Source organism: Lagopus muta, chromosome 3, assembly GCF_023343835.1.
Source record: "Lagopus muta isolate bLagMut1 chromosome 3, bLagMut1 primary, whole genome shotgun sequence".
NCBI classification, from domain to species: Eukaryota; Metazoa; Chordata; class Aves; order Galliformes; family Phasianidae; genus Lagopus; species Lagopus muta.
Genome location: NC_064435.1, coordinates 33366922 through 33392991, shown reverse-complemented (window position 1 = coordinate 33392991; position 26070 = coordinate 33366922). Strand labels below are relative to the sequence as shown.

Genomic DNA, 26070 nt, shown 5'->3' with positions numbered 1-26070 from the left:
CCCCAGGGAAAACATAATATTTCAGAGCTTCTCCTAAGTGTGCCCTAGTTCATTACAATGCCTGTAAATAATAATGCCTGTAGTCTAAAAAGTGTAGGATAGTGAAGCTATCTGGAGTCAAAGACTGAATTGGAGACTTACCAATATGGACTGAAGAGATGCACAGAGAGAACTAAGCTGGTAGAGCATTGGATTTAATTTAGATTTCTTATCCTGTGAAGCAAGAATGCCTGAAACAAGAAGACAGCAAGGGTGAAAAAGGAATAGAGGTAAATGAGAAAAGAGAATTTATTTGCTTACATGTTTTTCTGTGATAATAGAAAAATGATAAGAATGAAGTTGAAAATGAAGATCCACTTAACATTCACTTAAACACTGAAAAAGAAAAAAATTCCTTTCCTGACTCCTTTCATAAACATGTGCAGGAGTTAAATGGAGATGGTGATCCGTTATTTGGCTTCTCTTCCTACTTGTGCCTTTGTAGTCCTTCTGCATTGGTCACGTGTAGTATTCTCTGCTCGTCTTTCCCCTTCCTTTATCTGTCTTATTTATCTGCACAAAGATTGCAAACTGCTCTGGTTCTTATAGCTTTTATATGGTTTAGGGCTTTTTACTGCTCAGTGTGGCCCTTCTGCTTTCTGTTTCCAGGGGAGATCTTTAGCAAGGCCAGCCAAACATCCATATAAGACTGTTTAAGCTTTTTTTCCCAATTACCCAATTTTCCCTTTACATATGAATCTGAATTTGAATGATATATGCCTTAGTTTCTGGCAGTGCTATTAATCTCATTAATTGGTGTCACACATTAAAAAAAATAACAAAAAATCCTGTTCCCTTTTCTCCTATTTAGTGTGGCCAGAGCAATGAGAAGTCTCAAGACTGCAGTGCAGTCCATGTGAGCACATTGTGTTCCCACAGGCAGCTCTTCTATAGCTAGTGAGCCTCTAATATGCAAGAGTAAGGCCTTCACTCATAACCAGGCAGATTTAGTCTAACGTTAAATTAATAGCAATCAAATCATCAGCAAGCTTTAATTGAACAATCACTGTCAGTGTTGGGAGGTTACTTTGCTGCGTCAAACAAACAAAAACATATGTGAGGGATTTGCAGGCATTGTTTTCTTAAAAAAAAAAAAAAAAAAAAAAAAAAAGAAAACGAGATTAATTATGCTTTGACTGTTATTAAAAATAGCTCTGCAATCCAAACCTGAGCATGTCTTCTGAAATTACCCAGGTCTCAGCTTTGAAAAGTGAAGTACTTCTTGTGTTTCCTAAGCTGTTGTAGTCTTGATGGTGGAAGTCTCTGGTGAGAAAAGATGAACTGAACTATGGTTAAAGGTACAATTCAGATACGTTCCCTTCAAAATTACATTTACTATCAACTGAAAGTTCTCAATCAGCACGGTAATAGTATCCTGATTTTAGCAGAAACAGAGTTGATTTTCTGCACGGTGTCTGGTATGATGCTGTGTTTTGGCTTTAGGAGAAAGAGTGTTGGTAATACAGCAATGTTGTAGCTGCTGAGTAGTGCTGCATGGAGCCAAGGGTGTTTCAGCTCCTCTTACTGCCCCCAGCCCCTTTGCTGACATGGCAGAAGTAGCTGGGAGAGAAGAGAACAAGGACAGCTCATCCAGACTGACCAAAAAGGAGTGTTCCATATCCTATGACATCATGTGGAAACTATAAAACTGGAGGGAATTGGTAGGGGGGCAGCCACTGCTTGGGGCCTGGCTGGGTATCTGTCAGCAGGTGCTGAGCAGCTGAATTGCACATGACATTTTTTGTAAATATATACTTATAATATTTACTATTATTTCTCTCTTCTGTATTATTAAATAGTTTTATCTCAACCTAAGAGTTCTACCTTTTTTTTTTTCCTTCCTGCTGCTCTTCCCCATCCTGCTAGGATGAGTGGGTGTGAGTGAATGGCCATGAGGTGCTGAGCTGCCTGAGAAGTTGAACCACAACAAATACTTACTTAAATATCTGTGAATGTTCTTGAATGTTTCTTGTAAGACAAGCTCCTCTCATCATTTGTTTGTAAACTTAACCGAAAGGTCAGCTTGTGGATATCGCAGTTAGTGTCCTGTATAAGTTAGTGAGAGTGCATTGACTAAGTGGTCTGTGACAGGAGGTATTCAAGACACAAATGGAGATTTCTGGAAATAAACTAGTTTGCTTTATATGCTGAAATTACCTTGCTTGAGCCAGAAAGTTATTTCAGTAGGCTGATCCATGTAATGTAATTATTGGAACACATAATTTCTTATGTCTTTTTAAAAATGTCCCCTTTTTACTGCCTATTTTTCTTTTAAATATTTACTCAGTAATTTCTATATTTTTTACTGCAGAGTATTAAAGTTATATTTATAACTTCTTTCATGCTTGTGTTCTGCATAATGTAAAAATTGCTTTACTATTGTGATCATATGTATAGCTTATTTAACCTATAACTTAGGCTGAAAAGAGTATCCTGATTGTGTAAGCTGATATTTATTTAGCTGTCCCCATTATCTCATGCATGCTTTATGTGTGGGCATGCTATGGTGTCAGCTTTAAGCCTCTGCAACCAGTGCACTTGTCCTCCCAGAGGCTAAACAGAAGTATCTAACATCCCCTCGTTTCAGGCTCAATAGTGACATAGTTTGCAGTTCTCAGCTGCTGTTGATAGCTCGTATGAGGGAGGTTGTTAAGATTTCTTACTTCAGTGAAGTGTCCATAAAGATTTGAGCATTCCAGGATCTTTTTAATGGAATGAATCATGAATAACCTATGAGAAAATCACAAAGGTAAAACTATATGACTGTTTCAGCTTTTTTCCCAATTACCCAATTTTCCTTTTATGTATGAATCTGAATTTGAATGATTTTCATTTCCAGCAGTAAGTGTTGTACTGTGAGGTACAAAAAAGAAGGATTCAATAATACTATTAGCAGTAGTTGGGACCTTCATCCTTCAGCTTATGTCTTCATGCATTATTTTTCATGTGTGTCCTTAAAATGTAAGATGTGCTGTTTTAAAGTCCTTCATAATGATGTGATGATGAGCAGGTGTAAGTAGATCTGAGAACGTAAAATGTGTAGGCATCATTTTGGAAGACAGCGATTGGTGACTGGCAACTTAAAGCTGGCTAGATATCTTTTTCTATTTTTGTTGTTGTTCTTGTTGAAAAGTGCTGATCCTTTAAATCTTTCAATTTACTGGACTGAAATGTTTTGTTAAAGCCAGCTGCAGTGTTTTTGGGATAGGCTGACTTTCAGCTATACTTCCAATTTGGCTGAACTGATATTCTTCTTGTCTCTTTAAGCTCCTACAGGCTGTCTCTGTGGCTTGACAATATAGAGAACAAAACAATAAATCCTTTGGGGGAAACATCAGCCATCACTATCAATGGCGTTTATCCCATCCTCTCTCTTCATGGCTCTCTTTTGCATTGACCAGTAGTGTTTGCAAGCTCTAGGCCATGGATGTCCAACCTCTTGGCTTACTTGGGCTGCACTGAGTGAAGAGGAATTGTCTTGGGCTGCATATAGAATACAGCGGTCCTTCCAAAAGTAATGCCTCCTTTTTATTTTCATGGGAACTGCAACAGATACAAAGAGCACATATTTGATAGAGCACATTCTCAGCTTCAAGACGCTCATTTTCAGTGTAGCCACCACCATTTGCTATGCATATTTACCAGCAATGAACAAGAGGCTGCGTGCTATGCTTGTAAAATTCTGCACCAGAGAGGTGACAGTGACTGGTCACCTCCAGCTGAAACTCACCACCCACCACCTAACTCTGCTCTCATCCGCTCTTTGTCTCTGTAAATGTTCACCAAGCAACAATGAATGTCAATGATGCAATTATTTTCACACAGAGGACTTCAATAATACACCTTTTGCTTCAGATGCGCTCCCAGGTCTAATGTTTGAGCGTATGAAAATTTACCATATTATTACAGAAAATGGAATCTGTAAATCCCTGTAATTATAGGGTCTATTATAATAATCAAAAAGTTCTTTTTGTATCTTTTTACTCTAGATTTAATGGAACACTGAGGGTTTTTTTCTTCCGATATTCTCTAACATCAAGATAATTGTGAGATCCATACTTCTAAAGTACTTCCAAATTTCTGTAGTACTGAGCGTATTGTTTAAATCTGAAGCAGTAGTAACAGCTCTGTTGACTGATGCTGACGTGGAAAAAGGTGGACTTTGTTTAGGTGCCTGATGAAGTTAATTTATTGCAGAGAACTGGGATCAACCCTTATTGGCGGGTTTTAGACAACCCACAATTTGTCATTTGAATTCTGAATTGTTCAAAAATCCTGGTGTATATCAGTAATACAGTGTATGGGAACTGTTGAGACACAGCCTGAGCCACTGATTGATCACCTGAGGCAAGCACTGAGTCAGCCACGGGAGCACAGGTGTAGGCAATTCAGCTGTGTGACTGGAAGGGGTGGAGCCTGGCTGCACTTCTAGACCCCATTTAAGGGCTGACTGCATCTAGGGAAGAATCTCTTTCTGGAGATTCCTCCTCTGTGGAGTCTTCGTTGTGAACCTAGATCTTTGGATACAGGTGAGCATTCCTTCTCTGCTTGTTTTCCTGTTTTTATCGCAATAATCTTTCCAGCTGTAACACCAACTGTATCATATATGTGTGTATGTATACTTATGGAAAAAAGGAATGCTTTTATGTGCCTTCTACCAGATGGCTGACTTTAGTGGTTGGTTTTTTTTTCGTTTAAGAAAGTACTTAAGCATTATTTATATGCCTTACACAAAAACTATTCAAATAATGACATTCCAGTTGAAAGACAATCTTTATGAGTGTTAGGGAATATGCTTTAAGAACACTTGATTACTGTGATTTATATAAAACATAGTGTGCTTCAGCAATTCAAAGTGTGATACTTCTTTTAACTTCGACTATTTTAACATAGAAAGCGAGATTTGCAGAAGAAAAACAAACAGGAAATGTAGCCATTTAAAAATGGGTAGGACTGAACCCAGTTATTTGCTGTTACAGTTAAGGCACAGATACAGGCCCAACCTGAAGCAAAGTCTGCAACAAGCACGCAACTGTAGAGAATGTGCATTTGGCAGTGGACCATCTCTGCAGTTAAATCATGTCCAATATCTACTGTATGCCATGTCCAATGTTAAATATTTTCCAGTGTGGAGTACAACAGACACAGTATTCTTTCACTTCTGCTGAGCAGCCTTGCTGAAGGGAGATGCTATTTTTCTGGGCATAATTTTAGGACATCTCACCTGCAAGGAAGGAAGTGTCCTGTCTGAGGCAAGTGCACCTGTGCCTCTTTCTATGCAGAAAGCCTATAGGAATGAGTTTCTCTCATACATAGTGCTTCAGAGGAAGAAACCTGCTTTGTAGTGAGCTGAGTCTGGAAGGGATGCGAGTAGGGGAAGAGACTGCTGTTTTTTTCTGATAGTGATTAGACCTCTCTTTGATTTGTAATGCCACCCATGTAAATGCAATTTTGTGTTGGTTACAGGCTTTTTTTTTTCTTTCTGCTCTGATTCCAGTAGGCAAACCTAAGTGAAAAAGACACTCAAATAATAATTCTATGTGAGATGGTGTAAATGTGTCTTTACATAGGGAATTGATGTTTGGATGTGGAAATAATTAATGTTCTGTCCTGATACAGTGTTCAAAATATTTTTTTTACATCCTTCAGAGTTAGTATAAAATTAGTAATTTCTTACATGAATAGAGCTAAATGTTATTTAGGTAAGTGATATTATGACTACTGAGTCATGGTTGCCATCTTCTGTCCTTCTATGCCTTTTATTTCTTTATTTCCTGGTGGCTTTTTCTGGCTGTGTATCAAGATGTGCAAAAGGAAGGTAACAGGTTATCCTTCCTATATGTAATTTAATCTACATCAGCTGAAAAACTCCATTATCACTGTATTTTCATCTGCTGGGTGCAACAGCAGAAAGGTACCATTCAGCGCTAGAAATTGTCCAGACACATTGTGCATGTGATTTCTGGTAGATCAGGTAAGCAAACGGGGGATCTAGAGGGATTGGCAGTATGAGCATGCCTTTTCAGAAGGTAGGCTGGGTGCCTGCTTTGCAAGTACAGATCTTAGTTCATAAGAGCAGACTGTTGGACAGCTTACTGTTTGTCTTCAGTAGGCCTTGAGGATTGCTCTGGCAGCTTGGACCATTTGCAAATGGAGACAGGCAATGACTGTACTTTCTCAGGGCTCAGGCAGAGCAAAGAACTTGGTAGTGCTAGCAGGAGATAGTCTGGGAAGCCCAGAAGGTGGCCCATGGGCAGCTCTGCTCTCAGTGTTAATTTACCCTTCCCCTGGTTCTGCTTCTCTCATACTTGATTCTTCAGTGTTCACGTTACACTCTAAACCTCGATCCTTCTAGTCTGCACTGCTTAGGTCAAAATGGATGTGTATGTGGTGGTTTGTTCTTTTTTCCTGTATGAGCCCCATCTTTACTTTGTTTTGCAGTTTGACTGTGACAAGATATTCGTTCTCAGAAGTTTCTCAGCTTTAAGCATGGAAATATCCATTTTAATTTGACTCAAAGTGAAGTGATTATCCATGAAGGCTAAGCGTGTTACAAATCTGTCAGAACTTTAAAAATAACATTAAGGGAAAAAAGATATAATTAAGGCAATTTCTCTGTCGTCTTGCTCGCTAATGAGGAAAGTCATACAAGTAATTGTGGGTGAACTGATGGATGATAAATGTGCATATGGAAGCAATCGCAGGTGGATTTTGCTTCCAACTGAACTAGAATTACTAATGTGTCTTCCAAAATGGGGCTGAGGTCATATTCAGCTACGCTGACACCATTGCAGTTTCCAGTATCAGGTGGTAGCATGTAATAGATGATAGTACATAAAAAGACAAAAGATCCCCTGGGGTATAGAAAAAATAAAAGGGTAAATAGTGAGCTCTTTATTGGATATTACTTAGTAAACAAGGAGAATTTTGTAATCTTCATTTGCAGTGAGCGCAGTGTATGAGCTGTGTCGAACCAAACTGAACATGGTTGTGCAATGAGAGCACTCAGGTATCAGCTTGCAGGTGATTATTCTGTTAAGATGCATAGTATCTTGTGTTACCTTTAGAAGGCGAATTGGGGTGACCTGTCTTGTAAGGGGGGAAAAAGGATACACTTAGCTTCGAATCAGTCAAGTAATTGCTTTTATGTGAAATAACTTCCTGTATTTTTAACATGCGATATTAAAATATCCTTGTCATTACTCATTAGCCTTATTTAAGGAGCTTCAGCCCCGAGTACAGTGCATAAATTCTGCAGGTGTGTAAAAGAAACGTCTGTGTTCTGCTGTGATGAGACTGAATTTCCAGATTTTTCTACGGCAACAAATTCTGACCTTTCCAGTTCAGACATCTCTGTTGTATTGGCGCATAATAAGCATTTAGTTCTATTTAAAAAACTGATTTCAATATTGGTATGAAATCTTATGAGAGCAAGTCAATCTCTCTCAGGTAAATAAAAGGAAATTAAGATGCCTGTCTTGAATAGATATTCATCTATTCAAAGTCTATAAACAAAACTTGTCGTTGGACTGACTATTACCAACAATAATCAACAAGAGTTGGTAATACTCCACATGACATAATTTAAGGAAGTTCTGAGCAGCATGGAGCATCTGTTGACATTGGGATTAAGCTGTGTTGACAGCAGAATTTGGTATGATCACATCTGTGTTGGAACTTCGCAATCCAGGACCCTAGTAAGTCCCATTCTCCATCTTTTCTTGCTGTACTTGTTGGCTCAAACTTCTCTGTGAATTATTTAAATGTTCTTGGTCAAGATTAAAAATAAAATTGTTTTAATGCATAGAAATAGCTGATAACTTTGGCTATACAACTGGAAAGCAGAATCTAAGCATTATTTTGTATTTATCTTTTTATAGACCTTGAGTAAAGTAGATGTTGTATATATGCAGTGGTACTTGTAGAACACATGTGAAAGACATTCAATTGACAGTTTCAAGGCAAACTTCTTATTGTGGAATTATCATCAGGTCAGAGCTCCACTAAAAATAAGGCTTTAATGTCTGAATGCAATGCAGCTTTTTTTGTGCGAGTGGCAATAACTTTAAAAATATGCCATAGCATTCATGCTTCTGTGATTGTAGTTATGTGATTTCAAACAGGTCTTGAAAAGGACAGCAATGCAGCGGTCATGGAGGGTGTCATTCAAAAAAGGATGTGCTTTTAATAACAAAATGGAGAAATGTCTGTGGCGTCCTTGATTGGTCAGTGACACTGTTAGACCCTAATACTATGTTGCTAGTACTTGTATGATGATCCAGAAACTCCACAAACAGAATAGAGCAGTGAGAACTAAACACAAACAAAAAAAACATTCCACCCATCCACTCTCTTCTACCTTCTCTCCCTGAGCAGTACAGGGGATTGGGGAGCGGGAGCTGTGGTCACTCCATAACGTTTTGTCTCTGCTGCTCCTCTACAGTCACTCTGTGCTCCTGCTCCATATTGATCCCTCCCATGGGATGCCATCCTTCCCCAGCTGATCTCATGTGGGCTTTCCACAGGCTGCAGCTCTTCAAGCACTACTCCAACATGGGTCCATACCACAGGGCCCACGTTTCAGGGCTGTGTGGGTCTCCATGGATAGCAGCTTCCCCCATTTCTCCTGGCCAAGGTTGGCTCCTCTCTGCAGGCTGGAGCTCCATCCTGGGACCTGCTCTGATGGGGGTTCTTCATGAGCTGTGGCTTTTTCAGCCACATCCACTACTTCCCCATGGGCTCCTCCATGGCTGTGTGTGGAGCTCTGCTTCACAGTGGGCCTCTCCTGAGCTGCAGGGAACTTCTACTCCACCTCTGGCCCTCCTTCTGCACTGTCCTTGGCTGCAGGGCTGTTTCTGTCACAGGGTACACCCAGCATCACTTGTGGCTCATGTCTGGCAGCAGCAGGTCCCTTTTGGAGCACCTGGAGCTGGCTCTTTTCTGGCATGGGGCAGTGCTGGGCTCTGCTTGTTGGAGGGACTCCTGTAGCCCACCCTACTGCCTCCAAAACTTTGCCACATCAGTGCACTGCACTTTATCACCTCTCCTTCCTACAGCTGAGGCTGCTTGCCACAACTTTGTATGCAGGCCAAGTACAGGCTTTGTTCTTGCTAACCTAAAACTCAAAGGTACTTTCCACCTATAATCCACACAATCCAACACTATTTACTCACAGTTTTTATTTTCATTATAATTCATAGCATTCTACCCTATATCACTGTATTTGTGTGAAAGCATGAGTTGAAGCTTTCTAGGAAGACAAAAAAGCTTTTTTCTTAGGGTTTGTGTTTTTATGTGGATTTCTTTTAAAATATTTTTATTATTTATTTTCAAAGCACTGTTTAGAAGATTAGGATCTGCTGTCATTTAAAAAAAATGCTGATCAATGCTTGCTTTTTGAGTTTACAGTACAGTCAGAAGTGGTCAGAGAATCCTTCTGGTTTTCACTTGCTTGGAGGCTGTGAAATCCTGTGTTCAGTGTCCTGTTCAGCCTGTAGATCAGACTTGAATCTCCTTGCAGGAGAGTGTCAGCAGACTGTAGCATAGTTATTCAGGCAGCTATCTTGAAAAAGCAATCTTGGATTCTGGTCACTTCCCTGTGATTGGCTTTGTTTGATCCTGAGGTGTTCGGATAAAATAAGTGTATTCTGAAGATACATCAGATTACAAAGGTTCGCTTTCAGTTTATGTATCTGGAGTATTTTCAAGTCATACTAATGTTATCAGTACTACAGAAATTGTCAAGATCCAATTTTAGCTTTGGATAGCTAAGTTTTCCTTAACTCTTTGTTTTGATTCTGTAATCTTTTATTGGTCCATAGCTTTCCTAGTACAATCACTTGTAAGCCTGGAAGTCTTAAAATTATTATAATTATTATTTGAAATTTGGTAATAAAAACTTTAATTTTAAATGATTTAACTGAAAATAAAAAAGATTAATTCACTCGCTTCTAATAAGCCGTGCTCCAAAAAAAAAAAAATTCCAAACCCATTAGATAAAAATTATCCATTAGGTTGTGCTTAAACTTCAGAAATAAATTTATTATAAGCACACTGATTAAATAAAGTGGATATGTAAGTGCACAAACATTATTTTTAATTTTAAATTTATAGGCAGTGTATGATTGGTTTAATGAATAATTTCAAAACTTGATATTAAAGGCGCAACCTAATTACTGCAATTGATGTGATTTCAGCTTGTGTTGGAAGCATGAATTGGGTGACATCCTCAAGATGGCCTAAGAGGGCTGAAATGGAGCACTGAAATTTGAGCACTGTGATCAAGCCATAATTTATTTTTCTCGAACTGCAAGTTCTAGTACAATTCGTTGTACTATTGCTACATGCTCTTATAAAAAGCCCTTGTCTAGGGAGCAAAGAGCCTGGCTCTGTTTTCTTGACATTCTCCCTTCAAATGTGTATGAGGTCCCCATGAGCTTCCTTTTCTACACACTGAGCAGTCCTAGCTCTCTCAGCTTTTTCTCATAGGAGACGTGCTCCTGTTCCTCTATCACTTCTGTGGCCTTTGCTGGATTCTCCCTAGTGTGTCCATGTCTCTCTTGTACTGGAGTGGCTAGAACTGGACACATCACTCCAGGCGTGGCCTTACCAATGCTCTGTAGAGGGGAAAGATCACCTCCCTCAACCTGCTGGTGATACCTTGCCTAACGCAGCCAAAAATACATTCAGCCTTCGTAACAGCAAGGACACACTGCTGACACCTTTTTAACCTGCTGTCTACCAGTACTTCCATGTCTTTTTATGCAGAGCCGCTTTCCACCTGGGTTCCTCCCTAGGTGCAAGACATTTTTCCTTTTTGATGTTTTTAAAATCCTTGTCAACCCAACCTGTCAATATTGCTCTGGATGAAAGCATGGTCATTTGGTAAATTAGCCACTCTCCTTAGTTTCACGTCATCCTCAAATCCACGTATTGAGACTACAGTGTACCCCATTGTCCAGACTATTCAGATGTTAAATGGGACTGGATCTAGTAATGATCCCTGGGGTACTGTGCTTATTACTGGCCTCCAACTAGACTTTCCATTACTATGACCCTCTAGGCTTGTCTGTTCAGCCAATTTTTGATCTACCTTACTGTCTGTTCATTCAGCTCATACTTTAGCTTCTTTCTGACAGTCATATGGAGGACAATGTCGAAGACCTTTCTGAAGTCCAGGAAGACAATATTGACTTGTCTCTGCTCATCTATCAAGCTGGCCATTTCATTATAAAAGCTTATCCGTTTGGTCAGCCATGACTTTTTCTTGACTGAATTCATGCTAACTATTCTGGATGTTTTTGTTCTCTTTCATGTGCCTGGAAATGAATTTCAGGATTAGTTATTTCATTACCATGTTAGGGATTGAGGTGAAGCTGAAGAACGAGTTCCCTGGGTCCTCCTTCTTGAAGATAGGATCAACATTTTTCCTTTCTTTAGCCTTTCTGCATTCCTTACAGTTGCTACAATTGAGTACATGCTATGTAGAGTGTCCACCCAGTCACATCAGCCAGCTCCCACAGCACTTGTAGGTGCATCCTATAGTGCAGGGTTCTGATACACACATTCAGAACTCACCCAATAATCTTGTGTGTTTTTTCTTTCCTTCTTCATTGCTGGATGGGTGACTGCAAAACAATTTCCAGTGAGATATTTCTCTGGTGGTATGTGCCATTAACATACAATAATTTATTCAGGAAATCTTTGGAAGAGTGGAAGGTTCTACCCAGTGCTGGTGTTCCGCCTTGAGTGCTGGGGGTTTGCATACAGTTAGTAGCTTTTAAAATAAAAATGATTTAAAAAAACCTCCAAAACTCATAGAAAATCTCTTTTTAAGCAAAATTTTCAACACTGACAGATGATATGTAAATGTCATAAATGCCACATTGTCGCTTTTTCTTTATTCCAATACTGTTATTCACAAAGGAAATGGTCCAAGTAAAATATCAGGCCTTTCTGATGTGACTGTTCATCACCAGTTTTGTTATACTGCTAGCGAAATTTTAACAAGTTTTTAAAATGATGAAATATGAAGTGGAGAAAATGTAGCTTGTTCGTTTTGAAGGTCAATGTTTCACATATGTGAAGAGCCATATTTTTTAAAATGTGTAAAGGATATTGACTTGAGGACTGGCTTACATGGAAAATTCATGGACTATGCACATTTGTTACTCTAAGATACGTTGCAGCCTGTAATATCAAATATGTGTCAAAGTAATTTTACAGCAAATAAATGTCATTGACAAACAGAAGGAATTATTCTTGTATGTTTTATGTGGGATTTGGATTGCATATTATGAATACATTCATGAATATACACTTGAGAGGATATATAAATCCTTGAAGGGAGCATATAAGCAGGAGGGGGAATGGCTGTTTACAAGGGTGGATAGTGATAGGACAAGAGGGAATGGTTTTAAACTGAGACAGGGGATGTTCAGGTTAGATATTAGGAGGAAGTTCTTCACTCAGCAGGTGGTGACACACTGGAACAGGTTGCCCAAGGAGGTTGTGGATGCCCCATCCCTGCAGGCATTCAAGGCCAGGCTGGATGTGGCTCTGGGCAGCCTGGTGTGGTGGTTGGCGACCCTGCACGTAGCAGAGAGTTGAAACTAGATGATCATTGTGGTGCTTTTGTGGACCGTTCCCTCTTGTCCTATCACTGTCAACCCATATAAACAGTTGTTCACAGAGCAAAGAAAGTGGTTCTGTACCCAGAGCTCTTCCAGCCCCCGCCCCCTTGCAAAGAGAATGTACTGTATTACAGGGGCTTTCATATTTTGAAAATATTTTAATGTAGGAAACAAGTCAATTTACCTCTCAAATGGTTTGGGCATTGAATGGGATTGGCATATGCCTTGCCCAGAGGTTGGGTATGACTTTTACTAGCTTTATGCTGTTGCCTGACTCTGGACTTTGGTGGTACTTCTGCCAGAAAAATTTAAGAGTAGCTGTATTGAGAACTAGGATTTTAAATAATGTGAAATTGGAACTCTTAATTTTTAGACCAAGTTTGTCAATGTCATATTTCTGGTATCATGGGTAGACATTATAATGAGATTCTCACTGGAAAAAAGTAATAAGTCATGTCCTGCATACTAATTTTCTTTAAGCACTGGTGAATCAATCAGTTTAATTCCCCTGAATATTGAAAATAAGAACCAGAAAATTGCATTAGAATTGATAAATGGGATGCATGTGTTTCAGATGATTTTTTTTTTTTTTAAATAATTTATCAGTGGCATATCCAATGTGTGATTTAATTTTAAAACATACATTTGCATTTTTTTAAACTTTACTGGAATAAGTAACGCAGTTTAAAGCAAAACAAAATAAAGAGAGAAAAGCAGCCAACGTGTGGTTGGTAGTTGCATTACTTTATTGATTTTTCAAAATGTTTGCATAGATAAATTCTAAAACAGACCTAAGTTTGGGGGGTAGGCTTCTGGAAGGTAGGAAATGCTTAAAATTCTTCAGTCCTAAAGCACTGATCTAGTTCATCAAGGCATTTTATGCATGTACCTGAGTTTATAGTTATTTACTTCCCATGCATCAAAATGATCTAAGCCTAAATCCTTTTCCAATTCAGTCTCTTAATGTACCATTCTTTTTTTTTTTTTTTTCCAATTACTGCCTTTGTCTAATCTTTGGTTATAAACTCTTAATAACCATTACTGTGTGGAGCTGTACTGGGCCTGGCTGGGATGGAGTTGATTTTCATTACAGCAGACCGTGTGGTGCTCTGTTTTAGACTTTGGACTGAAGCAGTGGTTGTAGCATACTGATGCTGTAGCAGTTGCTGACTGGTGCTGGCACAGCATTGGGGCTGTCTCTGCTCCCTGCTCTGCCCTCTGGGTGTATAAGATGGAGTAGGTAAGAAACTGGGAAAGAACACTGTAAGAATAGCTGACCTGAGCTGGCTAAAGGGATATTCCAGAATGTATAATGTCATGCTCAGCAGTAGAAACTAAGGGGTAAACTATCTTTATCTTGACCCACAAGTTTTTCTTGCCTTTGTTCTTCCAGTTCCCGCCATCATTCTGTAGGTAAAGGAATGAGTAAATGGTGCTGGATGCTTAGTTTCTGGATGGGGTTTGACCTGAGACAGCCATGAAAATATCTAGTGTTTTAATTCCTAGTATCACCTCCCTCAAAAAATAATAATTAAAAAAAAAAAAAAATCTAGGTAGGTGTGAACAGTCAGTGAAGCTTAAGCTGGAAATATAATTTTTTTAACAGTTACAGAATCATTGAACACTAAAGGAGATATAACTTCACCTTACTCCTTGAAATTGGAGTAAGATTTCTTCAGTTGATCGGAGAAAGTCAACTGTAACTCGTAACTGAGTGTTACGAAAGGCAGGAGTGTGCAGTCAGTTGTAATTAGTGCTTTAATTTAAGGAAATCAGCCCAGGTTGTGGTACTCTTTCCTAGCCCTTATCTGTGTGTATTCCTCTCTACACATCCTGCAAACCTTTCAGACAACCAGGGGTTTTTATTTTCTCTTGGTTGAATCATGAAGTGTTTTGTCTGATTGATAGAGTGGGTGGAAACTGATGAATATTTCTGAATTACACTTGAGATAAACCTAACAGTATGTCTACTGCAATAGGAACTACCCTTGTTTGATAAATCCTTGCTGAGTCCAGATAATGATACAGTAAGCTTCCACAAGTGTGAGATTGTTATGCAGAGATAGAGGGCTGTGGAAAAAAATATAAGCTATTATTGAAAATTGTTGTGATTTGAAAACTGGGGGAGAAAAAGTGGCACTGTTGACATGTGGCATGTAAGAGATGATACCTTTAACTTTCATTCTGCTGCTGTGAAGTAGTTAATGTTTTGGAGTAACCTAGTACTGGTTATCTCCCTGTAAACAGCATTCTTATCTAGAATGATTGAAAGGAGGGAAACTTTCAGAAATAAAGCCAAAGTGTAAATGTATTTGAAGCTATTTTGTGGGGTTGAAAGTGATAGAATTGATTAGGGACAAAGATATTTGAAATGTGAAGAATAAGATAAGTAAAAGAAATTCTCAAAGGGAAAAATAAAGTAAGAATTTCAGATAGATATTGCACATGCACATTTGCAGTGGTTTTGGTAAACTATTATGATATTACTCAGGGGGACTTCAGAACTGTCTACCGGAGCTCATATATGCTAAAGGTTTTTTGTTTCTGCATCAGTAGGATCAGTGATGTGTATTTTATTGGCCATTATGTGCATGAGTTGGATTTGTATCAGACAGCACTAGTTCATCCAACTCAAGGAACTGACTGTATGATTTGCGGGTTTGTGGGTTTGTAGTGGATGCAATATTCTCTCTGTTTTGCTCTCCAGAGGCTCTCCATATGTATGATTAGTAACAGTCCCAGAAATTGATCTTTTAGTGTTGAATTGGTAAAGGTAACTAATAGTTGTGTGTCTAAGGAGGACTTTTAGTTATTTGGTGATGTTTGTTTTCTGAATCTCTCTTCTTTTTCTCATTATATGAACTAATACTTAAACAAATTTGTGTATCAGGACTTGATTTGACATATGAATAAAGCAGCTTGATACATAGATATCTAAATCCAAGGCTGTCCAAGACTTCTGAAGTCTGAGAATGTTACCTTCTTCACTTGTCCATATTGCAGTTTTCCTTCCCAGTAACACCTTTGGGGGAAATTTGTTTGCACCAGTTGAGGGCTATGATACCAGCTTAACACTTTCTGTTCCAGTTGTATTTCATCATGTGCCATAGTGTGTAATGCAGATTTGTGACATTAAATATACCTAGGACTGAAGTGGCCAAGATGAGTCATTTTGGATAAACAAAGAACTGGTTGAAGATTTTAAAAATCAATTCCAAGTAAATATCCTGGGAAAACCTTTCTCCAGTTATTAGTGCACAAATCAGAAAGAGATTCTAGGGAACAAATATGTCAATCACTAAAAGCCTCTATTAAAATTAGGTTTTCACTTGGTTTTAGAGTTTGTGTTCACTTAAGCCTAATGAAGTGACTTCCAAACCTACATGTAGATATCTGCCTGTCTTTTAGGTGTCTGAGCTCTGTTGTGGGCAATGCAGTCAATAGTCAGTGAAGCCTGAAGAGCAATTCTTATCATAAGTGGCCATATGCTGTCTGGTTGGCTGAGCAGCTCTCTGGACTCCCTTGGCTTCTTCAATGGCTGACAACTGTGTGAATACTACTGTATTTAATTAATAATGTAATTATTTGATTTTTGAACTGAACACTCTCCAAACCTTGTATTTTAAGCTGAGCCTTCTTGTCTTTTTATTTGGTCAGAAGAGAGAGAACAGGCATCTTTTGAGGGTAATTTACTCTGCCAACTTTAAGCATTTGATTTAAAACATGAAGTGAGAACTTAGTACTGCCAAAATCTGTGCATGCTCTACTATACTCTGTAGGTGTCTATATAGTTAAAACCTGTGATTGTTGTCTACTTACTGTTATCAATTACGAGGTAAGATGGAATGTCTCTTAATTAACTTAATAACCTGGTAGGTACGTTTAGACACAGCTAATTAGAGCTTCTATGTAATTGGGGCTGTGATTAATAGACTATGAAGACTGTTTAATTTGTATTAGGTGCATGGACAGTCACAGGGAAATTGAATTTTGAGGCTATGTTGAATAACAAGTAGAGGACCTCAGGACAGCATAACAGTGAACAATTATTCTCTTAATAAAGAATTAATATATTCAGTCACTAGTTATGTCTGACATACAGGTGTTTTTCTTTTTTGTAGTTCACTCCTGTGACTCCCTCCTGCACTACTCCTCCCTCCGCAGGATCTTTCACGCTGTTATTAATGTGTGCATGAATCTCTGTTTTGGAAATATCGATAACTTCTTACAGTTAGCAGTCTAGCAATGTAGTTTACTAAAACTAATGATAACGTGAATTATACTGGAGCTTATTTCACCTTTCTGCCCCCCCCCTTTTTTTTTTTTCCTTTTCTTCCCTCCCTCCACTAAGGGTGCATTCTGGGTGGGACAGAACCTAACTTGGGACAATTCAGTGAGAAAGCAGCAGAAATTAACTTACTTACCCAATTGTTAGAATCATAGCATTGCTCATGTTGGAAAAGACCTTAAAAATTATCAAGACCAACCTCAACCTAACCAACCTACCCTAACTCTAACAGCCCTCTGCTAAATCACATCCCTGAGCACCGCATCCAAATGGTTTTTGAACACATCCAGGGATGGTGACTCAACCAACTCCCTGGGGAGCCTATTCCAGTGTTTAACAATCCTTTCTGTAAAGAAGTTTTTCCTGATATCCAACCTAAATTTACCCTGGTGCAACTTGATGTAATTTCCCCTCGTCCTGTCACCAGTGAGAAGAAACGAACCCTGCTCTCACTGTGAGCACCTTTCAGGTATTGGAAGAGAGCAGTAAGGTCTCCCCTCAGCCTCCTTTTCCCCAGACTGAACAGCCCCCGTTCCTTCAGTCTCTCCTCGTAGGGCATATTCTCCAAGCTCTTCACAAGCCTTGTTGGGGATCTGTAGTAGTCATGCAAGTTCCCTTTCACCTCTTTTCTGTGCATCTCTCGCGACTCCAAAGGGAATTAATACGTACTGACCTTTGGACATGCTTCTTCACCTGTTAGGCAGCTGGAGGGGAAAGTCTGAGGGACTGCCACTGATGGAGAGGGCAAAAAGATGTAGAAAAAGACACGGAGTGAGAAGTTGTAGCAGTGAACATAAGATAGGAGGAAAAGATGATGTGTGATGAGTTCATCTGGCATCCTGGAGACGCAGTCTGTTATAACTTTTTATTCACTATCATTAAGATACAATGTACATGGAAAGACATACTGTAAAGACAGTCAACCCTTTTGTTTTTTGAATTAGGTGAAACTGGGAAAAAAGGCAAAAAACGTAATGATATTTTTAGAGGCATGTAAACATTTTGCAGGGCTTTTTTCATGCATAGTCAAAACTTCTCTCTTGAATTTTTCATAAGAAATGAATCCCAGCTTTAGTTATCTTGTGCCATTTTTATTCTACTGTTAGTGCAGAGGCGGCTTCATTGAGAATAGTTGGTCTGTTTTCTTATTTTTTTGGTTTTTTCTCTACTTAACATATTGTGAGTCAGATCAGACTGCTGCTATCAAGAAAGGAGCTTTATTTTTGTAACTTGTACACTTCAGTTTTTCATTTAATGCTTTTGCCATCTCTGACATAGTTTTTGAACTATTTCAAACTTGTAAGAGTATATTTAGAGTACTGTGGAGTACGTTTGCTGTCTATTAGGCTGTTGTTTGAACAACAAATGAGAGCATCAACTGAGCTTCGGATAGTTCGAATGGAAGTTTAAGACAGTTTCTCTTTTAATAAGAAATGGTTCTATAGTGAGAATATCTTTACAGTAGGCTTTCCTTAACTATAGTATACACTTAACTGAGAAGAAAACAGGGTTTTTACCTAAAACGTGAGTGGAGTGCTAAGTACGGTTATTGGCTTTGTGAAGTTTTTGCTTTCCCTCCCTGCTGTGTCTTAACCAAACAACCAAAGACAGGCGAATAACCTATTTCCTGTTAACTGCCTACTTGCTAGGGATGACAAGAGTCTCATCTTTACAATTGTCATGGGCATCAACAGCATAGGTTGGAGCCTGGGTGAGTGGAGCTAGGTGCTTTGACATCACGTAAAGTAGCATAATGTTTTGGAATTGTATACTAATTTCATTTTATGAGAATTCCTCATAAAGAAAAAACTTTTTTTTTCCTTCTTGTGTATAATATTGGCTCAATATGTGACTCCAGCTAGATAAAAATAATCTCTACCTAAAGGTCTTTTAATCTTATTGAGATTGCTGTCGCAGAATGGCTCTGATTAGCTGATGATGCTCTGGGACGCCACTGATCTGTAGATCACTGAGTTCCCTTTTTCAATGTAACAGTGAACAAAAAACTGGTCCTGAGTAGTAGCTGATGTCATATCACCTTTCTGTGCAATTGTGTTTTTAAGTGTCATTGTTATATCTCAGTTTAAATTTATTAAATCTGTTGTTTGTTTGTTTGTTTTTTTTAAAGACTTTTTTTTTCCCTATAAAAAGTGGGTTAGCAATAGCAACAATTGAGTAGCATTGGTCATATATTGATGTGTAGATCTCTTCTTATCTTTTTTCAAGTTATATTTAATTTTATAGTGTATTACCAACACCCACACATCTCTAAAGAAAATTAGTATCAATGCATGTCTCTCAGTTCTTATTTAGTTTTTATTAGTCTACAGTAGAAAAATTAATTTTTCAGACCATAATTCAAATAAATGATTGAAATTGCATCTTAGAGGTTACAGATTGACACTTTTTCTTTGGAAATAGAATCCTCTGCAGTGGAATTCCTACTGCTATCGTGGTCCATTACAAGCACAAAATTGCATCTTTCCACTTATCCCTAATTTTGCATTTTGACAGGGGAAAAAAAGAAGGTTTGCTGTTACTGTTGCTAAGCAACAAAAAGATGAATTATTCCAACTTCTGGATTTTTCTTGTATGATGTCTGTTAGAAGGATTTTCCTACATTGGCGAAAGATAGTGTAGATGGGGTTATACATTTTTGTTCCCTCTGCATGGTTGTTGTAAATCACCCTGTTTTGTTTTCTGAAACTTAATTTCTCTTTCTGAAATGGAAAGCTTGTTTCTTTTTCAATTTTCCACTTACACATAATTTTTACATCACTACTTGAATTAAAAAAAGAAAAAAACAGAAAGCATTGTAAGACAGTAAGTTATAGTCCAAGTATTGCATACTATTACTTTTATTTACAAGTAAGTAGAATAATATAGTCCAGTTGGAAGTGACTTACAAAGGTTATTAAGTCCAACTGCCTGATCACTTAAGGGCTAATGAAACATTAAAGTACATTATTAAGGTATTATCCAAATAACCTCTTGAAGAATAATAGGAATTTTGTTACAGTCAGTCTAAAATTGTCTTCTTCCAACACAGTTGATTTTAATATCAAGTAACTACTGGTATTTGAAGAAAATTATTCATCAAATGATGTGTGAAAAAGATAGAAACTTAAGCGTATGGAAGTTCTGGTAAGATTTGTGCTTGAGGGTAGATTAGAGAATCAGAATGATTTTGAGTTGGAAGAAATCCTTGAAGAATATCTACTCTGTGAATAGGATGATCTTTCATGAGGTTGGGTTTCTCTAGGCCCCATCCAACTCAGCTTTAAACTCTTCAAATGATGGAGCATCCACAGCTGCTTTGGACGAGCTGTTGCAGCTTTGTAATGCTCTTAGTAACTTGATCATTTTGTTCTTAATAGCCTAATTTTTATTTTTGTTTTTGTCCTGGTTTTATTGTAGGTTGATATGATATATTGGCCTACACTTGCTAATTGATTTCCACTCAAGATGCAAGCCAATACAGTACCACATCTTCCTTCTAAATTCCTTATATGTGTAAGAAGCCAGGAAAGATCTTGAACAATAAAGAGGCTGCTTCTCCTTGTGGAATGATTTGAGGCCATTGTGTACAGCAACAATAAGAATGTGTCAATAAATACATGGGAGATTGGATTTTGTATCCATGTCTGCAACAGTGTGGTAACATAATTGCTTGTGGCTATGCAATATTTTTATTGCAGAATAAGTTTTGGAGGACTTTTAAAAATAGCTTTCTCTGTTTGTTTGGACCTCGGAGTTCACGTGTGTGAATGCATATTCACTGTTACATGTGACTTGTAAGCCAGCTTACTGATGTAATGAATAGATGTACTGAATTCCATGCAGAGGAAACCTGGCTATGTGGTCAGAGAAGAGCTACTCACTGCTCTGAAATGGTGCTGGCTCTGAAAGCTTGAGAGAACTCAGGTTCTCTCTGAGTAAATTCTATTATGTAGCAGGAGTCCGGTTGATTTGTGTAAATTATATCAGATGAGTAGTGATAAAAAGATGGAGATAATTTCAGATGTTAACACTTCTTTGGACAAATAATAGTATTAGTTTGAAGACAGGTTTGTCTTCAAGCTAAGCTTGAAAAAAGCTGTTTGTTTAAAAGCTGAAAAGAAGCTTTTTATTAATGGTTCTTTATGTCATTAAGTATAAGATTATGTACAGTATTCCTCTAATTTTATTTTTTTTTTTATTGTTTTCTCTAAATTTTCTAAAGGAGTTGATGACCAAGCTGATAACAGAGACACCCGACCAGCCAATCCCATTTTTAATTGATCATCTTCAGTCTAAACAAGGGAACCGTGGTCAGCTTCAGAGAACACTGTCTGGCTCTGCCGCCCTTTGGGCAGAGAGTGAAGCATCAGGTATGTTCTGTAAGATGGGAAGGGCTACACTAATATCTTCCCACAGTTTTTGTGGGTTGTTTCTTGGATGCTTGTGTATTTACTGTGGAAGTGCTACTCTGTGCTTTTGAGCATACAAATCCTGTTTGTTCATGAGAAACAGAATTTAATGTGCATAGACTGAGCTAGTAGAATCACAGAATGAATTATAGAACGTCACGGGTTGGAAGGGACCTTAACAAACATCCAGTTCCAAACCCAATAGATCAGGTCCATCCAAGCTAGCCCTGAATGCTTCTCTTTTAGTTTAAAACCATTCCTCATTGTCTTACCACTATTTACCTGTGTAAAAACTCAGTCTCCACCCTGTCTATAACCTCTCTTTTAATACTGAGAGGTGTTGGGTTTTGTTGGATTTTTTTTTTTTTTTTGGTGGTTTGTTTTGTTTTACTACAGTCATTTTTAACAAGTCATCATTCTAACGTTCAATATGCTGTTATAACTTTGTGACCTCCACTGCAGATAATTTCTGATTGTAGATTTAAAATAATAATAAATTTGTGATTCCAAAGCATTTCTGAGAATGTTGGTTTTGCATGTAAAAATTGACTGGTTATCTGTTTCAGACTATAAATGATCTCTAGCAGTTGTTTATAGTCAACTGCCTGAAAATTAACTATTTATATCAATTTTAACATTTCAGACATAGACTGTTAAATGTTATGATACAGAGGTTAATGACCTCTTCATCAAAAAAAAGAAAAGTATGTTTTGAAATAAAAGGACGTTGAGGAATTTCTCAGTTTTAGTGTTTAGGAAAACAAAAAAAATATATGGAATTTAGCAAAAATCAGGAAAAGTAGTGCTAAAAGAACTGTCTGTGATTTTCATTGATAAGACTAGGAATTTCTGAATTAATTGTTTATGGTGTCTTCGGAAAATGACCCTGTGAAGATTATAATTGCTGGATTTTATTCTTCAAACAGAAAATAAAGGAACAAGGAGAGATTTCAGAAGTTATGATAAGCCTTGGCAGGTAAATGCAAAGAAGCCTAAAAAGTCAAAGAGTGACCTTGCCGTATCCAATATCTCTCCACCGTCACCGGAGTCCAAGTCATGTAAGGTTCACTACATTATAAGCTTGTGCACATTTCTGAACTCATAGTCTGAGTTTCATCTCATTAGGTTTTTCTTTACATTAGGTTTAGAAAGGAAAGCAAACTGTGAGCAGTTGAAATGACTAGAGAGACATATTAGCAGATTTTGAATCTTGCTTCACTTTCATATGCATTATGAATTTGTAATTATATCCTATATTTTCATCTAGCTTCAAAATTATATTTTATTCTAGCTTTTTATAGTTTTTTATTTATCATGTCCAAAACTTTTAAGTATCTTTGAGTTTAATGAAGTGTCCCAAATGGTAAATGTATTTAGTAATAGAAAGCTTGCTGGTTTTCCTCTGAAGAGCAAGATGTGGAAGTCTAGAATTCAGTTGACTTAATGGAAAATATCCCAGTGACCGCAGAATGTCAAAATCAAAGGTAAACAGATATTCAAGAAGTGGACGTCACTCATAATCTACAGTCTTTGCAGGGTAACAACAGTTTATAGAAGCAATGGCCAAGAGTGTACTTCTGTTCTTTTTTTTAAATTACCCCTGCAAATATATCTGTGTGACTTTTTAAATATGTTAAGCACATCATTAATTTTTTTGTGCTTTTGAATTACATTTTAAGTGCTATCGCAGAGGGTAGTTTCAGCAATGTGCCTTCTTATGATATCTTGCTTCTCTTATTTTCTGCCAACAAACAAATTAATAGTGACCTTTTTCTGGATTTATGCCAAAATTAGTGAGCACTCTGTGCTCCTTCAATCACTTGGATCAGTGGAAAGCAAGCATGTTCAGCAGCAATTCATTTCTCTATCCAGACTTCCCACCTGTGATGCATCTTCAGCTTGTAATTTAAGACGTTTTTGGTGTCACTGTAAGTTGCTTTTTTATTTGTTTATTTGTTTTGTTTTTTCAAAAGCTCTTCAAAGAGGTAGTAAGGACTTTAACTAAGAAATAATATGGGGGCCTATTGAAAGCTAAAGTTTTGCTTTCAGAGTTGTGTAAAATACCAGAAGACCCCTCAGCCATCTCCTCACTTTCCCTACAAGAACACACCTTACAACATACCTTCCCCTCCCCAAATAAAATCAGCCCAAAATTAAATGGAATCCATCACTTGTAACATATTCTGTTTCAGAACTTTTGTCTAAGGACTGTCTTTTTCAAATGATCCAGCACTTTTAACTTGATGAAATGATAGAGTCATAGAATGACTTGGATTGGGAGAGACCTTAAAGACTGTCTAGTTCCAACACCCTGTCATGGGCAGGATTCACAGCCTCAGGATAAGGCTACCCAGGGCCCCATCCAACCTGGCTTTGAAGACCCCTAATGGTGGGGTACCCACAGCTTCTCTGGGCAACCCTGTTCCAGTGTCCTACCACTCTCTGAGTAAAAAAATTTCTTCTAATATGTTGTCTAAATCTCCCCATTTTATTTTAAAACTGTACCCCCCTTGTTCTATCACTATCCATGTGAAAAGTTGATCTCCCTTGTGTTTATAAGCTCCCATTTAATACTGGAAGGCTACAGTGAGATCTCCCTAGGGCCTTCTCTTCCCCAGACAAAACAAGTCCAGCTCTCTCAGCCTCCTTTCATAGGAGAGGTGCTCCAGCCCTCTCATCGTCTTCATGGCCCTCCTTTTAACCTGCTCTAGAAGCACCACATCTTTCTTGTGCTCAGGCCCCAAGCCTGGACTCAGTACTCCAAATGGGGCCCTATGAGAGCAGAGCACAGGGGGATATTCACCTCTCTTGCCTCTTTTGATGCAACCCAGGATGTAGTTGACCTTCCAGGCTGCAAATGTACTGAGTGCACAGTTCATGGTAATCTTTGGAAATATCATCAGGAGATTATATTTAGTTAATTAGAGAATATCGTTTCTTTCTGCAAAGCTGATGTTGAATTCAGAGTTGATGTTATTCTTGCACAGATCTCTCTTTCTTAAGCTTTCAACTTTCTTTTTTACTAGAAAGGTTCTTCCAGTTCTTTCTGGCTGTCAACTATCTCTGTCATACCTGAAACAAACACACAAATGGGAACTTTGGTGCCATAGCGATCTGAATACTTGTTTGCAAAAATATGCCTGGGCTTCTGTTGTTGTCTGGCAAGGGAAGAGGTTTGAAGCTAGGCTGTGTGTGTGTGTGTGTGTGCGCGTGAGTGCCTGTTCAGTGAAATATCTGGATGATCACCTCCAATATTTGAAGAATAATCAATTTTGAAGTTTCTAAGTAGTTAGTGAAAGAGACTTCTTGCTATCCAGTTAACTACTGTTAGGCAAAGTAGGTTGATGTCTTTGCCAGCTTCGTGTTAAATCTGTTCACAAGTCATTCTTTCCCTCTACTTCAGCTCACTGTTCTCTTTCAGGTTTCTGTTGGTGTTATACATTCCTAATTGCCAATTTTCTGTCTAGTACTACACTCCTTTATGCTCTTAGCCTTCTAGTATCCAGATATTGTAAGAACTGTAATCTGAAAGATCTTGCGAGATTTCAACACCTGAGCAATTTTATGTTCAATAATATCTGCATTTTTGTTCTTTGGGATGTAAGAGTGGTATACAATGTGTTAATGAAATGTAGCTCCTAGTGTAGGAAGGGCTTTTTTCCTGCAATGAGCAGTTGTGTGCATGAATATGTGGCCTGGTGCCTTGTGATAGGTATAACTTTCCCATTGGGGGGATTTAATGGAGGACTTAATGAGCAACTAGTCTAATTTCATCTGGAAATTATGTTTTGAAAATACAAGTATGTGTAGGAAAAATCAATACCGAAACAATACTGGTCACCTACTACAACGAAAATGGTCAGCTGATATGACAGAAATTATAACAAACTTAGAAATGAATCTGTTGTTGATGTGCATTTGTTGGGGGATTTGTATGTGGGGAGGAGGTGAATGGAGGACAACACCAGAAAAGCAGAAATACAGGGAAGCATGTTTTTGCTGTCTCCTAAGATGAGATGGGAAAAGGGAAAGAGATAGGGAAAAGCTAAATATTTCTACACAAATGCTATGAGTAGATGTCATAGATCTTCTACATGATAATCAAATAATCTCAAGAGTAAGTATATAAATGTCTCAATGCAAATGAGTTGAGGCAGGTGATGTGATGAAAGATTTAAAATTACTGACATGAATTTGAGGAATGAGTAAGTATATTAAAGGAAGAAAGTTGGAATGTAATGAATGGATTTTGATAAATGTGAAATGAGATACGTATGAAATGAAATATGATGAACTTTGTAGAGGAAAAGATGCATTTCAGACGATCTCAGGGGAAGGGTCATTATAGTGTTTATATGGTTCTGCATGCTTCACATAAAGCCATCTGCTTTGAAAAGGCTGTTTTTGTTGATCCTGTTGGAATGGTACAAGTTCACAATTTTCAAAGCATTTAGCAGAACATGAGTCTTGAAAGGAGATGTGCTTGTCACATAATTAACAAAGGAAGTTTTAATTTTAGTATTCAATTATTTCTTGGATGAGTAAGTAGGTAAAAGAAATAAGTCTTCTACAAGTAACAGAAATTTTTAATTCTGCTGTCTTCTTCCTCAGTTTTGTCTTAATAAAGTAAGTTAATGAAACAGAATTGTTCCGTAATGTGTCTGTTTTGGATACATTTTCACTGAAGTACTGACAGTGGTTC

The 26070-nt window shown here is 37.9% G+C and overlaps 1 protein-coding gene across 4 annotated transcripts in view; it reads left to right on the top strand.

Annotated features, from left to right (window-relative positions):
• The window catches only part of C3H8orf34 (chromosome 3 C8orf34 homolog), a 163278-nt gene that overhangs the window by 12383 nt on the left and 124825 nt on the right, over positions 1-26070 (top strand). For 3 of the 4 annotated variants that reach the window (XM_048938928.1, XM_048938926.1, XM_048938924.1), the window contains exons 2-3: positions 21182-21329; positions 22295-22426. In XM_048938928.1, the coding sequence (XP_048794885.1) occupies positions 21182-21329; positions 22295-22426 (280 nt within the window). Of the gene's footprint in view, positions 1-4523; positions 4569-20376; positions 20473-21181; positions 21330-22294; positions 22427-26070 lie in introns of those variants that run through there. The other variant, XM_048938927.1, reaches the window with a different exon arrangement.